Source organism: Dipteris shenzhenensis, chromosome 26, assembly GCF_047967505.1.
Source record: "Dipteris shenzhenensis isolate YYH24624 ecotype China chromosome 26, Dip_SZ_1.0, whole genome shotgun sequence".
Lineage (NCBI taxonomy): Eukaryota > Viridiplantae > Streptophyta > Polypodiopsida > Gleicheniales > Dipteridaceae > Dipteris > Dipteris shenzhenensis.
Window position 1 is genome coordinate 48,938,760 of NC_141621.1, and position 15,351 is coordinate 48,954,110.

Here is a 15,351-nt window from a genome sequence, read left to right on the forward strand (position 1 = left end):
ATATGAGTAGCAACCTCAAAATAAGGTGCTACAATTACATCAACTAAAAATTTCAGTATATGCCAAAAAGACCTCACGATCTATGCAGCGGGTCTGCAAGCAATCAAAGAAAGATTTCTGCAAGAACGCCTAAAAAAGCCAAACAGAGAGAAAGTAGGATCACCAAAGACTTTACAATTCCTATATGTCCATAAAGTCCATAGTGCCCAGTAGCGAACCCAAACGAAGAAAAGATGAAACTCCGGTCTGGATGGATGAAACCCAAATAGCCAAAAGAACTTCCCAAACGGAACAGATGGGAATCTCGCTCGCAGACGCTATCAAAGCAGATCAAAAAACTCACGAGAGCACGGACAATGCCAAAACAAGTGAGGCACAGTCTCCGAAGAAGCTGAACAACTGTGGCAAAATGCAGGAGCAATGTGTCGATGAGCTAATAGCTGTCCATATGGAAACACTCCCAAAAGAACTCGCCAAAAGAAAACATGTTGCCGAAGCGGTACTTTATAGGCCCAAAGTTGCTCTAATCTTTTCCTCCACCACTTGGCTGGGCGATGCATTCACCGAACAGAATCACCTCTCTCTGAAACCCAAGATTGAGGCAAAAGGATTTTATACAAAGCAGGTATAATAATCCGAGATAGCCTCAAAGGACGAGAAGAGGACCCTAGAGAAGTCAAAGTCTAATCTTCCAGCCGGTCCTGGAGTTCCAAAGGAGGAATCGGAACAAAAGACAAAAGCATAGAAGTAATTTGTCGCCACAAAGGACGATAATGAGAGCCCAATCCATATGTAGTGGCTGGTAGAGAAAAGGGGAGCATAGTACCAGCATCATCTATAACATCAACAACCGAGGTGATGCCTTTAAATGAGACAAAGTAGGAACGTCGAGGTTCATGTAAAGCCAAGGGAGGCTGAAAGACTTTCGACCAGTGAATGCTTTCAGCTCTCAAAGAATTCCCAAGCAAAGATTGCCGTCCATTCCATTCTAGATGAGAAAGAACATGCTTCCAGTCAAGAAGCAAGCGAGAGACAGAAGGGCAGCCAAGCAAAGTGCCACCAGTGCAGCCAAAAAAGAAATCCCAGTGATCGAGTTGCCAATGACCAAACGCAAAAATGCTGATATGAGTGACCAGAGTCCTAATCATAAGAGCCCAAGGCTGAGCCCAAGGCTAATCACCTTGCAGAAATTGTAGCAACATTTTCCCCCTATGAACAAGAATATGCACATGAATACCCGTGATGTTCAATCCACGATGCATCTTGGGAGAATAAATGTGATCCATCAAAAGCACCCTGAGACTTTTTCTGCCATGTTTGGATCGCCAGAAGATTTCCATAAAGACAGACATGAAAGATGTAAGATCTGCCTAAGTGAACATGATCAATGGCAGGTAAATTGAATATATGCCACGAGGATGGACTGCACTATTCGAAGAAGAACGTGCAAAGGCCAGGTTGCCAGTTTCCAATACTCAAGCTTTTTCCGAAGCTTAGCCAAAACCCAATCAGTTTGTTGTCGGCAAGTGAGTTCCCACCCCAAAGGGTAACCAAGATGACGAACAAACTAAGTGGGTGGAATGATATCCCTGGGCCATAATAGACTATGCCAATCTTTGAAATGCAAAGGGAACAGCTTAGACTTCTGAAAATTAACATGAAGACCAGCTACCAAACCATAAACAGAGAGGGCTTGCATCAAAGCACCAAGATCATGAGGCATATTCTTCGGGGTAAAGAAAGAATCATCATCATAAGCTTGAGCAACCATGCTGCGATTAGCATCCAATTCCAAGCCATAAAGTGATCCTGTAGCCACAAGATGATCAATGTATTGCAGCATAGGATGAGTAGCAATGGCATACAGTAAAACACTGAGAGGGCATCCCTGGTGGACCGAACAACGAAGAGTCCACTCATCAGAGATATCCCCAGAAAGAATGCAAGCTGCATTGCTATCTCTGTAAAGCCAGTAAATAACCTACTGCATTTTTTGTCCAAACCCCAAAGCTCGCATAGTTTGCGAGATGAAATCCCATTGAATTGTGTCAAAGGCTTTTGCAATATCTACCTGCAAGAGTAGAACATCCTATTGCGTGTATTTGGCATATTCAGTCCCAATATAAGCATTGGCAATGTTATCTAAGATATGGCAACGTGGAACAAAGCCATATTGGGAGGGATGCAACCCATCACGCAAATAACCTTTAAGCCGATCAACCACCATTTTGGCAATGATCTTTTAAATGACTGGCATGAGCATGATTGGCCTCCAATCACCAAGTGAATCACATAGCTACTTTTTCGGAATCAGCTTGAGAAGACCATTTTTCGATGACATAGGCATCTGCTGATTTTGCCATGCTGTATTTACCATTTGCAGCAAGGTGAATTTAAGAAGATCCTAGAATGCAAGAAAAATTCAACAGTAAATATACCTAGATGAATGCAGGAAACATTCCCAAACTCATCCTCTAAAATACAACATAGTGCAGTTTCAATCTCATGATAGTCACTCACAAGGTTGAAAACCATAAACTCCATCATGCATAGCAGGGACTAGCTACTATGACATCCCCACTGACGTCATCAGCGCCCAACAGTGGGTGTAGACTATAGTATAAAAATATGCTCTCACACATACAAATCCACACACCCACACATACTTGAGCATCCATTTATACAAAGTCTTCGTACTGAGTTTCTGTCGGCACTCCGGAGGTGAAGGGCAGACTCAACCATGATGAAGGCTAGCACTAAAGGAGAAGGCTAATCAAAAAGTAGTCCAAAATTCAACAGTAAGACCATCCCATCCTGGAGATTTCCATCTGCCACAAGATCTCAGTGCATCAAACAATTCCCTTTAAGTGAAGGGATGTTCAAGTTCCAAAGCCTGAGCATCATACGGAATTGGATGAATATGCTGCAAAAGAAGCTGACGTGCAGACACGACCCGAGGAGAAAGAGTATCCACATGCCCAAAATGAGTGGAGAAGTGCTGCACACATAAATCAGCAAGCTCTGAACAAGATGTTGACCAAGAACCATCAGGCATCCGGATCCGACAGATATTGGCAGCCTGTCTTGTGTAGTGTAAACTCTTAAAAAATTGCTTGGAAGAGCAGCCTTTATCCAAAAATGCCCATTGTCTGGATCAAGTTTCCCATTTAGCAAGCTTTCTGCGATCATTGGATTGAAGAGAGAATTGAGCCTAACATAAGAGCATGCTTTCCTCTGAAGACAAAGGGCGAAGATGAGCAAGCTCAGTCAAACTCTGACAAGTAAATTTGGCATGTGCTACAGTCTCCCTTGTGGCTTGCATATAGGATTTGCCATAATCTCGAATAACTGCTTGCATCCGAACAACAAAAGCCTGCCAGGCATAATCCAAACCAATGTGTATCTGACGAGAGAGAGGCTGAATAGCATCAGAGACCAAGGCTTTAAAGTCAGCATGATCCAGATAACTATTATTAATCAGCAAAAGCCTTCGGCAAGGCAATCTATCAGTGAGAAATTCATGTAAGGAAAGCCCCAACCAAAGAGGAGCATGATCCGAATATGTGAAAGCATGATCAATCCAAATTTGACAAGTAAAGGCATCACAATGCTGTGGATCAATCTGATATCATCTGTCCAAGCATGCTCGATAAGAAGATTGAGCATTATGCTGAAAGGTATAGCCCGGAAGCATGGGCTGTAATTCCTTCCAGAGATCAACCAGGCACAACTGAAGCAAAAAATCAGACCATGCCTGTGTTTCAGAAGCCAACATATGAGTGAGGCTTGAGGTGTTGTCACCCGATTGAGGGGCATTATTAAAGTCACCACGAATGAAGGCATGTTGTCGCCATGGATAAGTATGCATGGCAGCCCAGATCAAAGCTCTATCACAAGAAGATTGGGAGGCATAAACCGATGCAAATTCAAAAAATTTCCCTTGAACAAGGCATTGAACAATAATCCATCTACCCTGGCGATCATTGAGAGCCACAACAGGTTGAAGGTCGTGCTTTACCAAAAAAGCCACACCAAAAAAGGACTGCTCTCCAGCATAGAAGATATCATAACCAAGAAAATGGCCTATCTGACCAGCATATATATACCTAGATGAATCCAGGAACATTCCCAAACTCATCCTCTAAAAACACAACTTAGTGCAGTTTCAATCTCACGAGAGTCACTCATAAGATTGAAAACCATAAACTCCATGACGCATAGCAAGGACTAGCTACTATGACATCCCCACTGACGTCATCAGCGCCCAACAGTGGGTGTAGACCATAGTATAAAAGTATGCTCTCACACTTACAAATCCACACACCCACACATACTTGAGCATCCATTTCGTACCGAGTTTCTGTTGGCACTCCGGAGGTGAAGGGCAAACTCAACCATGACGAAGGCTAGCACTAAAGGAGAAGGCTAATCAAAAAGTAGTCCAAATCTCTTCATTCAAGCTACAACTGCTTGTGAAGTCTAAACAATTTCATTTTAGTCTCTCCCAAACGAGCATCTAAACCTAAATCTAGATGATAGGGCAACGCACCATTTAAGATAGAAAGAATTATCGCAATACCAGCATATAGATTTGGCCGAGCTGTGCAAAGAGGGTTGGGGCCAGATTTGGTCAAGCACCCAGATCAGGTGACCCGACTAGACCTGACCCATTTAGGTCGGGTTAGACCGGCCAGCCCGCCAAGGCTAGTCGGCTCAGTCACTTGATTGAGCACGCTGACCAGCAAATGAACTTCCCCCTATAAATAGGCCTCCCTGCCCTCTTGTATTCTACGAAGTTTGTGGAGGTTTTCTCAGTCATAAGCCAGAGTTTTTTGTGACGTTTTCTACGCAGTTCCATCTATTTGCATTCACATTTCTTGCTGTCTCAGTTCACATATCTGCTCTCTCTTCTCTGCTTGCATATTCTGTGCACTTTGACATGGTATCAGGGCACGAGGTCATGTAAAGCTTTGGACCAGGAAAGTATACGGGGCAGACAGAAGTTGCTGCTGATTTCTAAGGCATGGGCAGTTCAGGTAGAAGGAGAACAACTGACGAAGGTGTTCTCGAGGTGTGGACAGTTCAGGAAGAAGGCAACTTGCTGAAGAAAGTGTGTGGCAGGTGTGGACAGCAAGGCGGCGTGGCCAGCAAGGCATGGACAGCGTGGTCACCACCAAGGTTTTCTTTCTCCGAACAAGTACAAAAAACTCCCGCTGCAAAGGGAGAAAAGATAAAAGGGCGAAGAGGATGGGCGGGATGAGGCGGAGAGATGTCGATGGAGGAGGCGAGGAGGGGAGTAGAAGAAGACAGTAAAGGAGGGAGAAGGTGGGGAAGGAGGCGGAAAAGGGGTGGGGGCAGGAGAATGCAGGGAGGAGGAGGCAAAGAGGCGGGGGGGAAGAGGTGGAGAAGGTGGGGAGGAGGAGGCGGAGGAGGCGAGGGGGCAGCGGAAGGAGGCGGAGGGGAGGGGCGAGGGGGGGCGACGAGAGGCAAAGAAGATGGCGGGGGGGAGGCCAAGGAGAAGGCGGGGGGGGGAGAGATGGCAGGGGGGGGCAGAAGAGATGGCAGGCGGGAGGAGATGGCAACAGGAGACGGAGGAGACGGCTGGGGGAGGCCAAGGAGAAAGCGGGGGGGAGGAAGAGATGGCGGGTGGGAGGAGATGAAGAAGGAGTGCGGGGGGAGGCGGAGGAGGCTGCAGGCAAGAAGAGATGGCGGGGGGGCAGCCGGATCAGCTAGGCGTGCAACGGGGGCAGCAGCTCACGCGGGACATGGTGCATTACCTACCACACAACTAAAGTTTCTATCTTTTGAATTGTGTTCGCTAGTTGCATGGTTGGAATGCCCTCGAAGGATTAGGATTAGTCCAAAGAACTAGAATGCATGCATTGGCTAATCGTTAACCGGTGAAAATATGCTTGGCGGTTTTTATTTGTGGCAGGTACTTGGAGAGGGCTAAAATCCACACATTTTAAGGAGAAAAGGCATGCAAACTGGATGTCCAAAGTGCCAAGGGAGCACACCTTCCAGATTGCTATTTTTAGCAAGATTTGCCACGATTGGAACACACCTTTGGAGGACAAATTTTTGGAGCGCACTTGCTTTGTTGTATCTGTGAATTGTCCATGATTCCCAAGAGCTTCTGAATCAGGGTCGTCCTTCAGCAAGATCCCTGCTTTTAGTCTCCCACACTTGTGAGCCTCCTACTTGGGCTCTAATACCATGTTAGAAATCGACCAACACAGGGTATGCATAGCGGAAGACTGATAGAATAGCCCAGGAGCTCACACAGTGTGTGTGGGGTGTGGAATCACAAACTTCTTTAACTTATGTGCATCAAATAGATGTGCAAACTCATCAATAGACAATAATACAGCCAAATATAGAAGCTACCAAAACTTACATTTCCATCCAAAACTATGGACACAACAAAAGAGAGATAGATGCAAAGTCCCACCAGAGCATGGTACTTTGATCTTACCACAAGGTACTCTACTATCTGCCGGATATCTCTAGTCTCGAGCCCACGTGCTCCACCTCGAGCATATGTAGACTGTCCGTCCAAAGAACTCAGCACCTTGCTGCCCTAGAGGCTAGAAGAAAGCCTAAGTTCCAGCCCTTAGATGAGCTCAGTCTGCAGCACCTCTGGGTCTCCTCTGCCTCGTGGATGTAGGCCTGAGGGTCAGTGTCCTGCTGCTCCTGCTGCTCCGAAAACTTGCTGGCTCTAGATGATGAAATGCCCTTCCAAAGGGCTGCTGCTTTTATAGGCCTCTAGGGCCCCTTGCAGTGCCGACTTTTCCAGACCAGAATGACCAACTTTCTCTGCCCCAAAAAACCGACTGGTCGGCTGCCTCCACCAGCCCAACCAGGGCCCTATATAAGGGTCTTTACTGGCCCTTTCCAAGCCTTTGTTCCAGGGCATAAAGCCCTCCATTTATTGCAGGGTCCAGCCCCTCCTGTCCTGCCCTCTTCTAGGCATGGTAGGCTGGAACCAACCCTACCAGCCCTATACCTGGCCGACCAGGCTGCTGGTCACCCCCTCCATGTTGCGCCACATACAGGCCTGCTCCAGGTTGTTTTCCTGCCCACCCCCACTGCCACGTGGCTTGCCATACAAGCACCTACCTCCAAGGATATCTTCGCCCTTTGGTGCTGCTCCAAACATGCCTCTGACAAGCCAGATCCAGGCTGAACCTGGCTGAACTTTCCGTCCATGAGCTTCATTTGTTGCAGCCACCATGGCTCCTCCAGGTTCTTCTTTCTTTCTCTGATCTCTGCCCCCATGGCAGCCATGATGCTGCCCATGTGGCCATCTCTCAGACACCAGGTTCAACCCCCCCATGCTCTCCTCATATGGGGGCTTACAGATGGGGAGGTGACCTTTCCAACATGATAAGCTCGAGTACCAACTCTTTACATGAAGGTATTTTATAAAGTACAGTTTCCTTAATTGGGATTTGTTTATAGAATAAATTATGGTCTCTCATGGATTAACTTGGCCAAAGTAACACAACTTTACAGTTTCTCTCCCATAACATATCTTTTAAGTGAAGAAGCTTCAAGAGCCATCCAAGTTAAGAACAGTACATCTACACCTAACAAGGTAAGTGCTTGGCAGGGAGAACATCTTGTGGAAAAAGGAGTACTTAAGCATTGAATGGAATTCGAGAAACTCTTTAAAGAACAGTTTTTCCAAAGCAATTCCAAGATGAGGTTCACATTACTTGGAAGTTTATCAGTATGCAATTTATCGCAAATCACTCCATTCAAAAAGACTTGAGGGGTCTCTCAAGGGGAGAAGACAAAGAAAGGCTCCAAGAAATATTTTTCTTACAATTATCTAAGGCCAAGTATCTCTTTTATGTTGATATAGTTTGCCTTATTTTTATTTGAAGACCTAAGCCCTTGTATCGCAATGCGAGGAGAAAAGTAGATTATTATCTTGAGTTTGTTTTCAGAAGTATTGGGTAGGATTGCCATCAAACATTGGAGTTGTTGTGAATTCAATGAAGGATTCATTGCTTCAAGACCTCATGCATTCTGCATTTCTGCTGAATATGAAGGACTCATCTTAGTATCACATCGAGAAGAACGATGTCCCAGAAAAGAGCAAGTATGTGCCAGAACAGAAGGATTCTGGTCATCCCAAAATCGAAAAAGAAAGTGTTTCACCTTAGAAGCCAAGGAGATATACCTAGATGAATCCAAGAATATTCCCAAACTCATTCTCTAAAAACACAACATAGTGCAGTTTCAATCTCACGATAGTCACTCATAAGATTGAAAACCATAAACTCCATAACGCATAGCAAGACTAGCTACTATGACATCCCCACTGACATCATGAGCGCCCAACAATGGGTGTAGACCATAGTATAAAAATATGCTCTCACACATACAAATCCACACACCCACACATATTTGAGCATCCTTTTATACAAAGTCTTCGTACTGAGTTTCTATCCGCACGCCGGAGGTGAAGGGCAAACTCAGCCATGACGAAGGCTAGCACTGAAGGAGAAAGTAGAACCAGAACCAGAACTAGAGGCTCTACACAGAAGAGCTCACTTTATGCATGAGCAGATTGAGACCTTCCGGAAGGAGGGGAGATGTTTCCGACGCAGAAAAGAAGGGCACGTGGCTGCCTAGTGCCCCGAAAGGCCTTTGGGTCCAAGGAAGCCAAAAGGGCCACAGGAACTGCTGAAGCGGATGACGGGAGGTATCCCCACTATTTTGGGAAGAGTGGCCCTACCAAAACCTATGCTTTTGGCAAATAAACTGAGGAAGGCTAAAACGGGAAAGTAGACTACAAGCTAAAATTTTGGAAATAGGGGTCCAGCTTTATTCCTTGGAAGGTTCCAACTGAAACAATCTATGTCTTTGCCTTTGTCTCTGCTCTTCCTTCACCAGAAACTAAGCGTTTGCAGGGTATAGAATGGTAACAGTAAAAGGATGAAGATAAAAAGAGCCGTACCAGTAAAAGAAGTGGTGTAATTAAGTTTATCCCGTACTTTACTGGTATCCTTTTCATTGGGTTTCTACACGGCTAGACAATGGACGAACGTACGGCAGCTCCAATAATTTTATCCTAATTCACGACAAATTCCACAAGAACAAGCCTGCACGATGAAGCGCTTCTGATCGACGGCAACTGTGATAAATTGATGCTCCACATTTTCTGGATTGGATCCAACCCAGGAAATGAAAGAGTGCTTGTTTACATGGGAAATGCTACCTGCAAGGAAGTTGGAAAACGAAGAGTGGCCAAGGAAGCCACGGGTGGGACGACCTCGAGAAACCAGAGCTCCATAGACAACGCGGAACATGATGTTTGCTGCAGCTGCAATCAGCCTCCACTCTCAAGGTCATAGTAGACACTTCTTTGACCATTAAGTGCCTTTTAGAGGTGCTGCTATAGTGGATCCCTCCAAAGGGACCTATGGAAGTCTTGATTATTCCTATCAATGCCTTTTGGAGCTGCTGCTGCTATAGTGGATAAATTTTTGGCCCTTCAATATTTGATTATTGCTATCTCATTATGGTTGTTTCATTTTGTGAAGGAAAAGTCAAGCTGACTTTTGTTAGCAATGGCTCTTCTAGAGACTGTGCTTTAGGATTGAGTTAGAGTGGGAGTTTTGTGATTATTCTTAGTTTTTAGGAATTTTTATTAATAATTTTTAAAATTCTTAACCTCTACTTTTAGATGGCTATTGGATTTTCAACTTTTAGCTTGTGTGTGGCTATTGGCTTTTCATTAGCTTGTGTGGGCTTTTTACCCCCTTCCAACATGGCTATAAATCAATTCGGGGGCTCCACTCTCCCTCCATGCTTGAGCTCTCCCTAGAACAATTGCCTTGGCTTCTCGCTACAAGTCTTCAAGTTATTTCAGGCTTTCCAATCACTCATCCAGGTCTTGCATGCTCATTCGCATGTTAACTACTAAAGTTGTTGCTTGGAAAAAATATTTGCTATCCAGAAAGCCGTTTCCCAGAAAAACAAGTTTGCCTGTAAAAAAAAATCCATTTTTCTTTTTAAAGGGCTTTATGCCAACCAAACGGGCTTTATGCATGCCTAATGGGCTCTATGCTTGCCGGTGAAGAGATTATCATCTATTGGATCTGTTTATAAAAATAAAGCTAAAAAACCCCCATAAAGTTGACATCAAAACTTTGCGAGTATCATTCGTAAAAACCTTCAAGGAAAAATAACGTCGATTTACCTTCCAGCTTTAATTTATATATTTTTTAAATAAAGGTAGTGGTTTTGTAGTTAGTGTGAGAGCATGCAAATAACTATAGATCCTTGGCAAATCCTAATGGATCTTGTGAGGTCTCAAAGCGTTTATTTCTTACTAAACAATCAACAATGTGTAAAGACCCGTAAAACCCACAAGTTGGAGCCAAGTGCTTTTGTTCATACATGCACCCTTGTTAGTAATGGTTTTGATGCATAGGTTAGTGTTTGCTCAAAGTTAGTTAGGAATTAGGGATTGTTGTTAGTTTAGGTCCTAAGTATTTAGCTGTTTGTGAGGGTTTTCATCTCCTCCACCCCCCTCGCCGATTTGCTGCCAAAATGCAGACATGGTGGTGCCTATCGTTTCTTCGTTTGCTTGCTGGCTTGTAGAGGCGGTGCCTATCCTTTATCGCTCTTCTTGCCTAACAACTTGTAAAGATGGCGCAGACTTTTTTCGATTCCAAAGCTGCGAAAGTCTTTATTTCGTTTGATTTTCAAAGGTTGGGTTATCAACTCTATATGCATGTGAAGAATGAGGTTCAGTGGAGAGATTATGGCTTGCAGGTGAGGAGGGAATTGGAACATTTGCCAAGGAGTGTTTTTCGCCGTTGCATGGTGTAGATGTCGACGCACTTCACAAGGGCTTCATCTGATGAGGCTCGTTGAAGCATGATTACATGTGTTTAAAGGCTACAACTTGAAGATTCACACTGGACTTTCTTTGCTTGCTTTGGGAAGGTCGACTTCCAGGTACCCTCTTTCTGTGAATGCCTTGTGGGGGTTGTTTGGGTATGATACAATCATCTCTCTGTCATTCTCTTTGATCGTATGAGCGACTACTATTTATTTCATCCTCTTTTAATTGATATATGGCCGATATTGAAGGTCTTCTTCTGCATGCATTTCGCTCTTTCATACAATGATTTTCATTCTTTGTAGCTTCGAAAAGGCATATGGATTTGTATGTGAAACCATTTCTAGGTTTTTGGAGTCATTGTATGTGTAGCAATCTCTTTATATCATTTTAGTGTGATAGAGACTCTTGGATTTTTTGATAAAAGACCTAAATGATGCGGATCATCAATTTGAGGACATTTTAAGGGATTCTTTACATTGTCGGTGTTGTGCACATAAGCCTATTTTTTACTAGATGATGTGATTTCTTTGACCCTTAATGTTAACGAATGATTCAACTCTATTTTAGCTTTGCATATTCACGAAATATTTTGGTGTGATTCTCTTTCACGGTCAATCTTGCCATCGTGGTAAATATGTGAGTTGCATTGTCTATTGGTGAATATCTTTGTAGTAGGCTTCTTAGCAAGAGAAAGAGTGAGTGTGGTGCTTTTGTCAACAATCTAAACATGTTGGTTCACGTTCTCTGTATTAAATAGGGACGTATATCTTCATTTGGGATAGACGGATAACTATAATGCAGTATTAGAACAGCCTTTTAGCTTCTCTGATATTTTTGAGATTTTTAGAACAAAAAGAGTTAGTGTCTAGAAGCTTGGCCTCTTGTTTGGAGTTGGAAGATTCTTGGACCCTTTATCTAGAAATATAGTTCCTCGTGCTTGATACATTTTAGGCTCACTTTTAAGCATTTGGCTTTGATCTACCACATTGATAGAGATGCATGGTGGCCTTAATGCATGCTAATAATGTGCATGGAATGTGCATATCAAGCAGGGATTTCATCTCCGGTGGTTAGTTGCAAGGACAAATTAGTTCTACCTAGTGACTTTTTCAGTTCTCTTTCTCTTTCATGACTCTATAATATGTATGAGAGGGATTTTGAGTTCCCTATTATGTATACCAAATTTTAGTAGTTGGATGATAATCACATTTCTTCAAGTGTATTGTTATGTCTTTCAAGTCTGAATAGCTCAATGTTATGTAATGATAGGATGAAATGATACTGATAGGGACGAGGATCCATACCTTTTTAGGAATATATCTCTATTGCATATTAGTTACAAAACTATTGCCTATTTTTGTTTCTACATGCACATGCTGATAGTGATGGAATGAGGTGTGATACCTTGGTAGAAATGACACATTGTGGCATATCTCTTCCAAAATGAGTGTAGGATTTATAACACATACAATAGCATCAAAAATTGAATATGCACGGAAACTTATGAAAAGACAAGAGGCAATCACTGGGTACAATCTCCCCCCTCGAGGTGTGTGGCTCGTGATCCCACACCAAGAGTATTTATAATATTGAAATAAGAGCATGAGCCATTGATATAAAGTTACGTATTCATCTCTTGACCATCCCTTTTCCATACTTTTCTCTTGAGCATCCTTTTACCATACTTTTCTCTTTATCACTCCTTTACTCACAATCTCATCCAAAATTACATGCCAAAAGTGGGAAGGCTTTTAAGCACTCTTCCTTATCAAAAATGTAATGAATCTTGGCTATTTAATACATTCCATAGCACTAGCTTAAAACCATGGCATTTAGCCTTTATTACTTTAAGCATGTTTACTCCCATCCATCCAAGCCATTTCCTGTACTCAATAAACCAATTCACCATTAGTCAAATACTCAGTGAAATGATATATATCAAATGATTAGCCAATCATGCTAAGTAATGGTCTTTACAAATGACTACCCATTAATGTGAGTATTTCTTAATGGCATCACCCATGATACTTATTAATGGCACACTTTTAGTTAGGCATCCCTGATTAAACCAAAGTATTAAATAGAACCCCTGCCACGTCTGGTGCGGTCCTATAAATACTTTACGTCATTTCGAACAAGATTTTTGAGAAATACTTCTCGTAACATTCCCTCTTGCTTGAGGTGCAATTGACCTCAGTTGTGATTTTGTTTATATGAGTAAGGATATTAGGATGGTCTCGGAAAAACTGCTCTAGAAACCACTATGCATTTTCTTTTGGATGATTGTAAAACTTCAATAAATAGGAGTTATAAATCTTTCCTTTGTGCATTGTTCTTTGCTAATCATCTAGAATACAATCAGGCTCAAGAACTTCAACTTCATCCACTAATAAAGGTGACCCTTCATAAATAGGATGCATTGGTAACTCTCCTTTAAAAGGTTTCAAGAGATGAATGTGAAAGGCGTTATGAATCTTCCAATGATTGGGTGATTCCAAACGATGAGTTAAATCATTTATCTTAGAAATAACCTTGAAAGGTCCATAAAACCTTGGTGCTAATTTTACTACAAGGCATTTATCAACACTCTTTAAACGGCTCTTTTTAATTCGTAGAAGGACAAAATCTCCTTTTTTATACATCATATGGTGTCTTTTCTTGTTTGCTTGTTTAGTATACTTTTCTTAAGCTCTCTTGATGGCTTCAGTTACTTCTCTCATGATTTGATCATAATTTCTTGTAAAATAATCAACAGCTTCAATCTTTTGACTAATTCTTGTGATAGGAATTGGTAATAACTTTCCATATAATATTTCAAATGGAGCTCTTCCTGGCTGTTATAAGCAAATTGCAATAAATGTAAATTCTTATTCCAATTCTTGCCTTGAGAATCAGCATATATCCACCAAGATAGTATTATTGCTTAATTCTATTTGCCCATTTGCCTTGGGATGGAAAGCGGAAGGAAAATCCACTTCAATGCCAAGATTTTCAAAATAAAGTCCTCTAAAAGGCACTACAAAACTTGGAATCTCAATCTGATACTATAATTTTTGGTAATCCATGATGTGGAAAAACATAATTCAAATACATGTGTGTAGCTTGTGGTGCAGAAAAAAAAGTCTTTTTGCCAGGCAATAAATATTATTGCTTGCTAAAGTGATCCGCGATGGTCCAGATCATGTTATTTTGATTAAAAGTCAAGGGAAATCTAGTAATAAAATCCATGGATATTTGTTCCCAGGATTGTGAAGGAATAGGCAAGGGCATTAATAGCCCTGGTTTTTTTCCTTTGAAACTTTGAATCTTCTGACAAATCAAACACTCATCAACATACTTGGAAATATATTTCTTCATTAAAGGCCAATGAAATTCTTTAACAATACTTTGATAAGTTGTAGTCACCCCTGGATGTCCCACATAAGGATGTTGATGCATTTCCTCCATAACTTGTAATCTAAATGGTTTAGTGATGCAAAGTCTTTTCTCATGAAAGAGATATCCATCATTAACTGAATAGTTAGATATAGGACTCCAATTGTTTTGTTCAATCTTAGACCATATATCTGAGAATTCAGATCATCTTGATAAGAATTTTTCATTGCCTCAAATGGTTGTATTTCAATCACTGAAATGTTGTTGATTTGTGGTCTTCGACTTAATGCATCTACAACCATATTTTCTTTACTGGGCTGGTATTGAATCATTGGCTGAAAACGTTGAATAAAAGAAGCCCATTTGATATTTCTGCCTAAAATCAATGGTTGCATCAAAATATGTTTAATGCTTTGTTAATCAGTCTTGATCAAGAATTCTGAGCCCATTAAATAATGCTTCCAAATTCTTAGAGCATGAACCACTGCTATCAATTCTTTGTCATAGGTACTATAATTGAATTCTTCTGGCTTAAGCTTTCTACTTTCAAATGCTATAGGATGATCATCTTGCATAAGCACAACTCCAATCCTAGTTCCACTTGCATCAGTTATTACGATAAAAAAGAAGGGTCGTGAAAAGTTTGGTAATTGAATTACTAGGGATTTAACTAAAGCTTCTTTTAAATCTTGAAATGATTTATCATGGCTTGAAATCCAAATGAACTTTGTAGTTTTCTATAGGAGATAGGTTAGTGGATTTGCTAAGAGAGCAAAGTTCCTAATGAATTTCCTATAGTAACTACATAAGCTTAAAAATGATCTTAGCTCATGTATATCTTTAGGCTTTGGCCATGTTTCAATACATTCCACTTTCTTTGGGTCTACTTGAATACCTTGACTTGAAACGATATGACCCAAATATTCAATGTGATCTTGAAAGAATAGACTCTTCTCAAGATTAATGTACAATTGATTTTCTTTTAAAAGAGAAAAAGTCAATTTTAAATGTTCCTTGTGATCTTCAGTATTCTTGCTGAAAATCAATTTGTCATCAAAGAACACCACTACACAGTGTTGATGCTTTAGAAATATTCAGTTCATCCTTCTACT

The 15,351-nt window shown here is 41.7% G+C and overlaps 1 protein-coding gene across 1 annotated transcript in view; it reads right to left on the reverse strand.

Moving 5' to 3' along the window:
* ALDH6B2 (aldehyde dehydrogenase 6B2) overlaps nucleotides 1-9,442 on the reverse strand; it is a 128,873-nt gene extending 119,431 nt beyond the window's left edge. The window contains exon 1 of the mRNA XM_087397523.1: nucleotides 9,230-9,442. Within this exon, the coding sequence (XP_087253649.1) occupies nucleotides 9,230-9,320 (91 nt within the window). The 5' untranslated portion in view covers nucleotides 9,321-9,442. The remainder of the gene's footprint in view (nucleotides 1-9,229) is intronic.
* Between the last annotated feature and the right edge of the window lie 5,909 nt (nucleotides 9,443-15,351).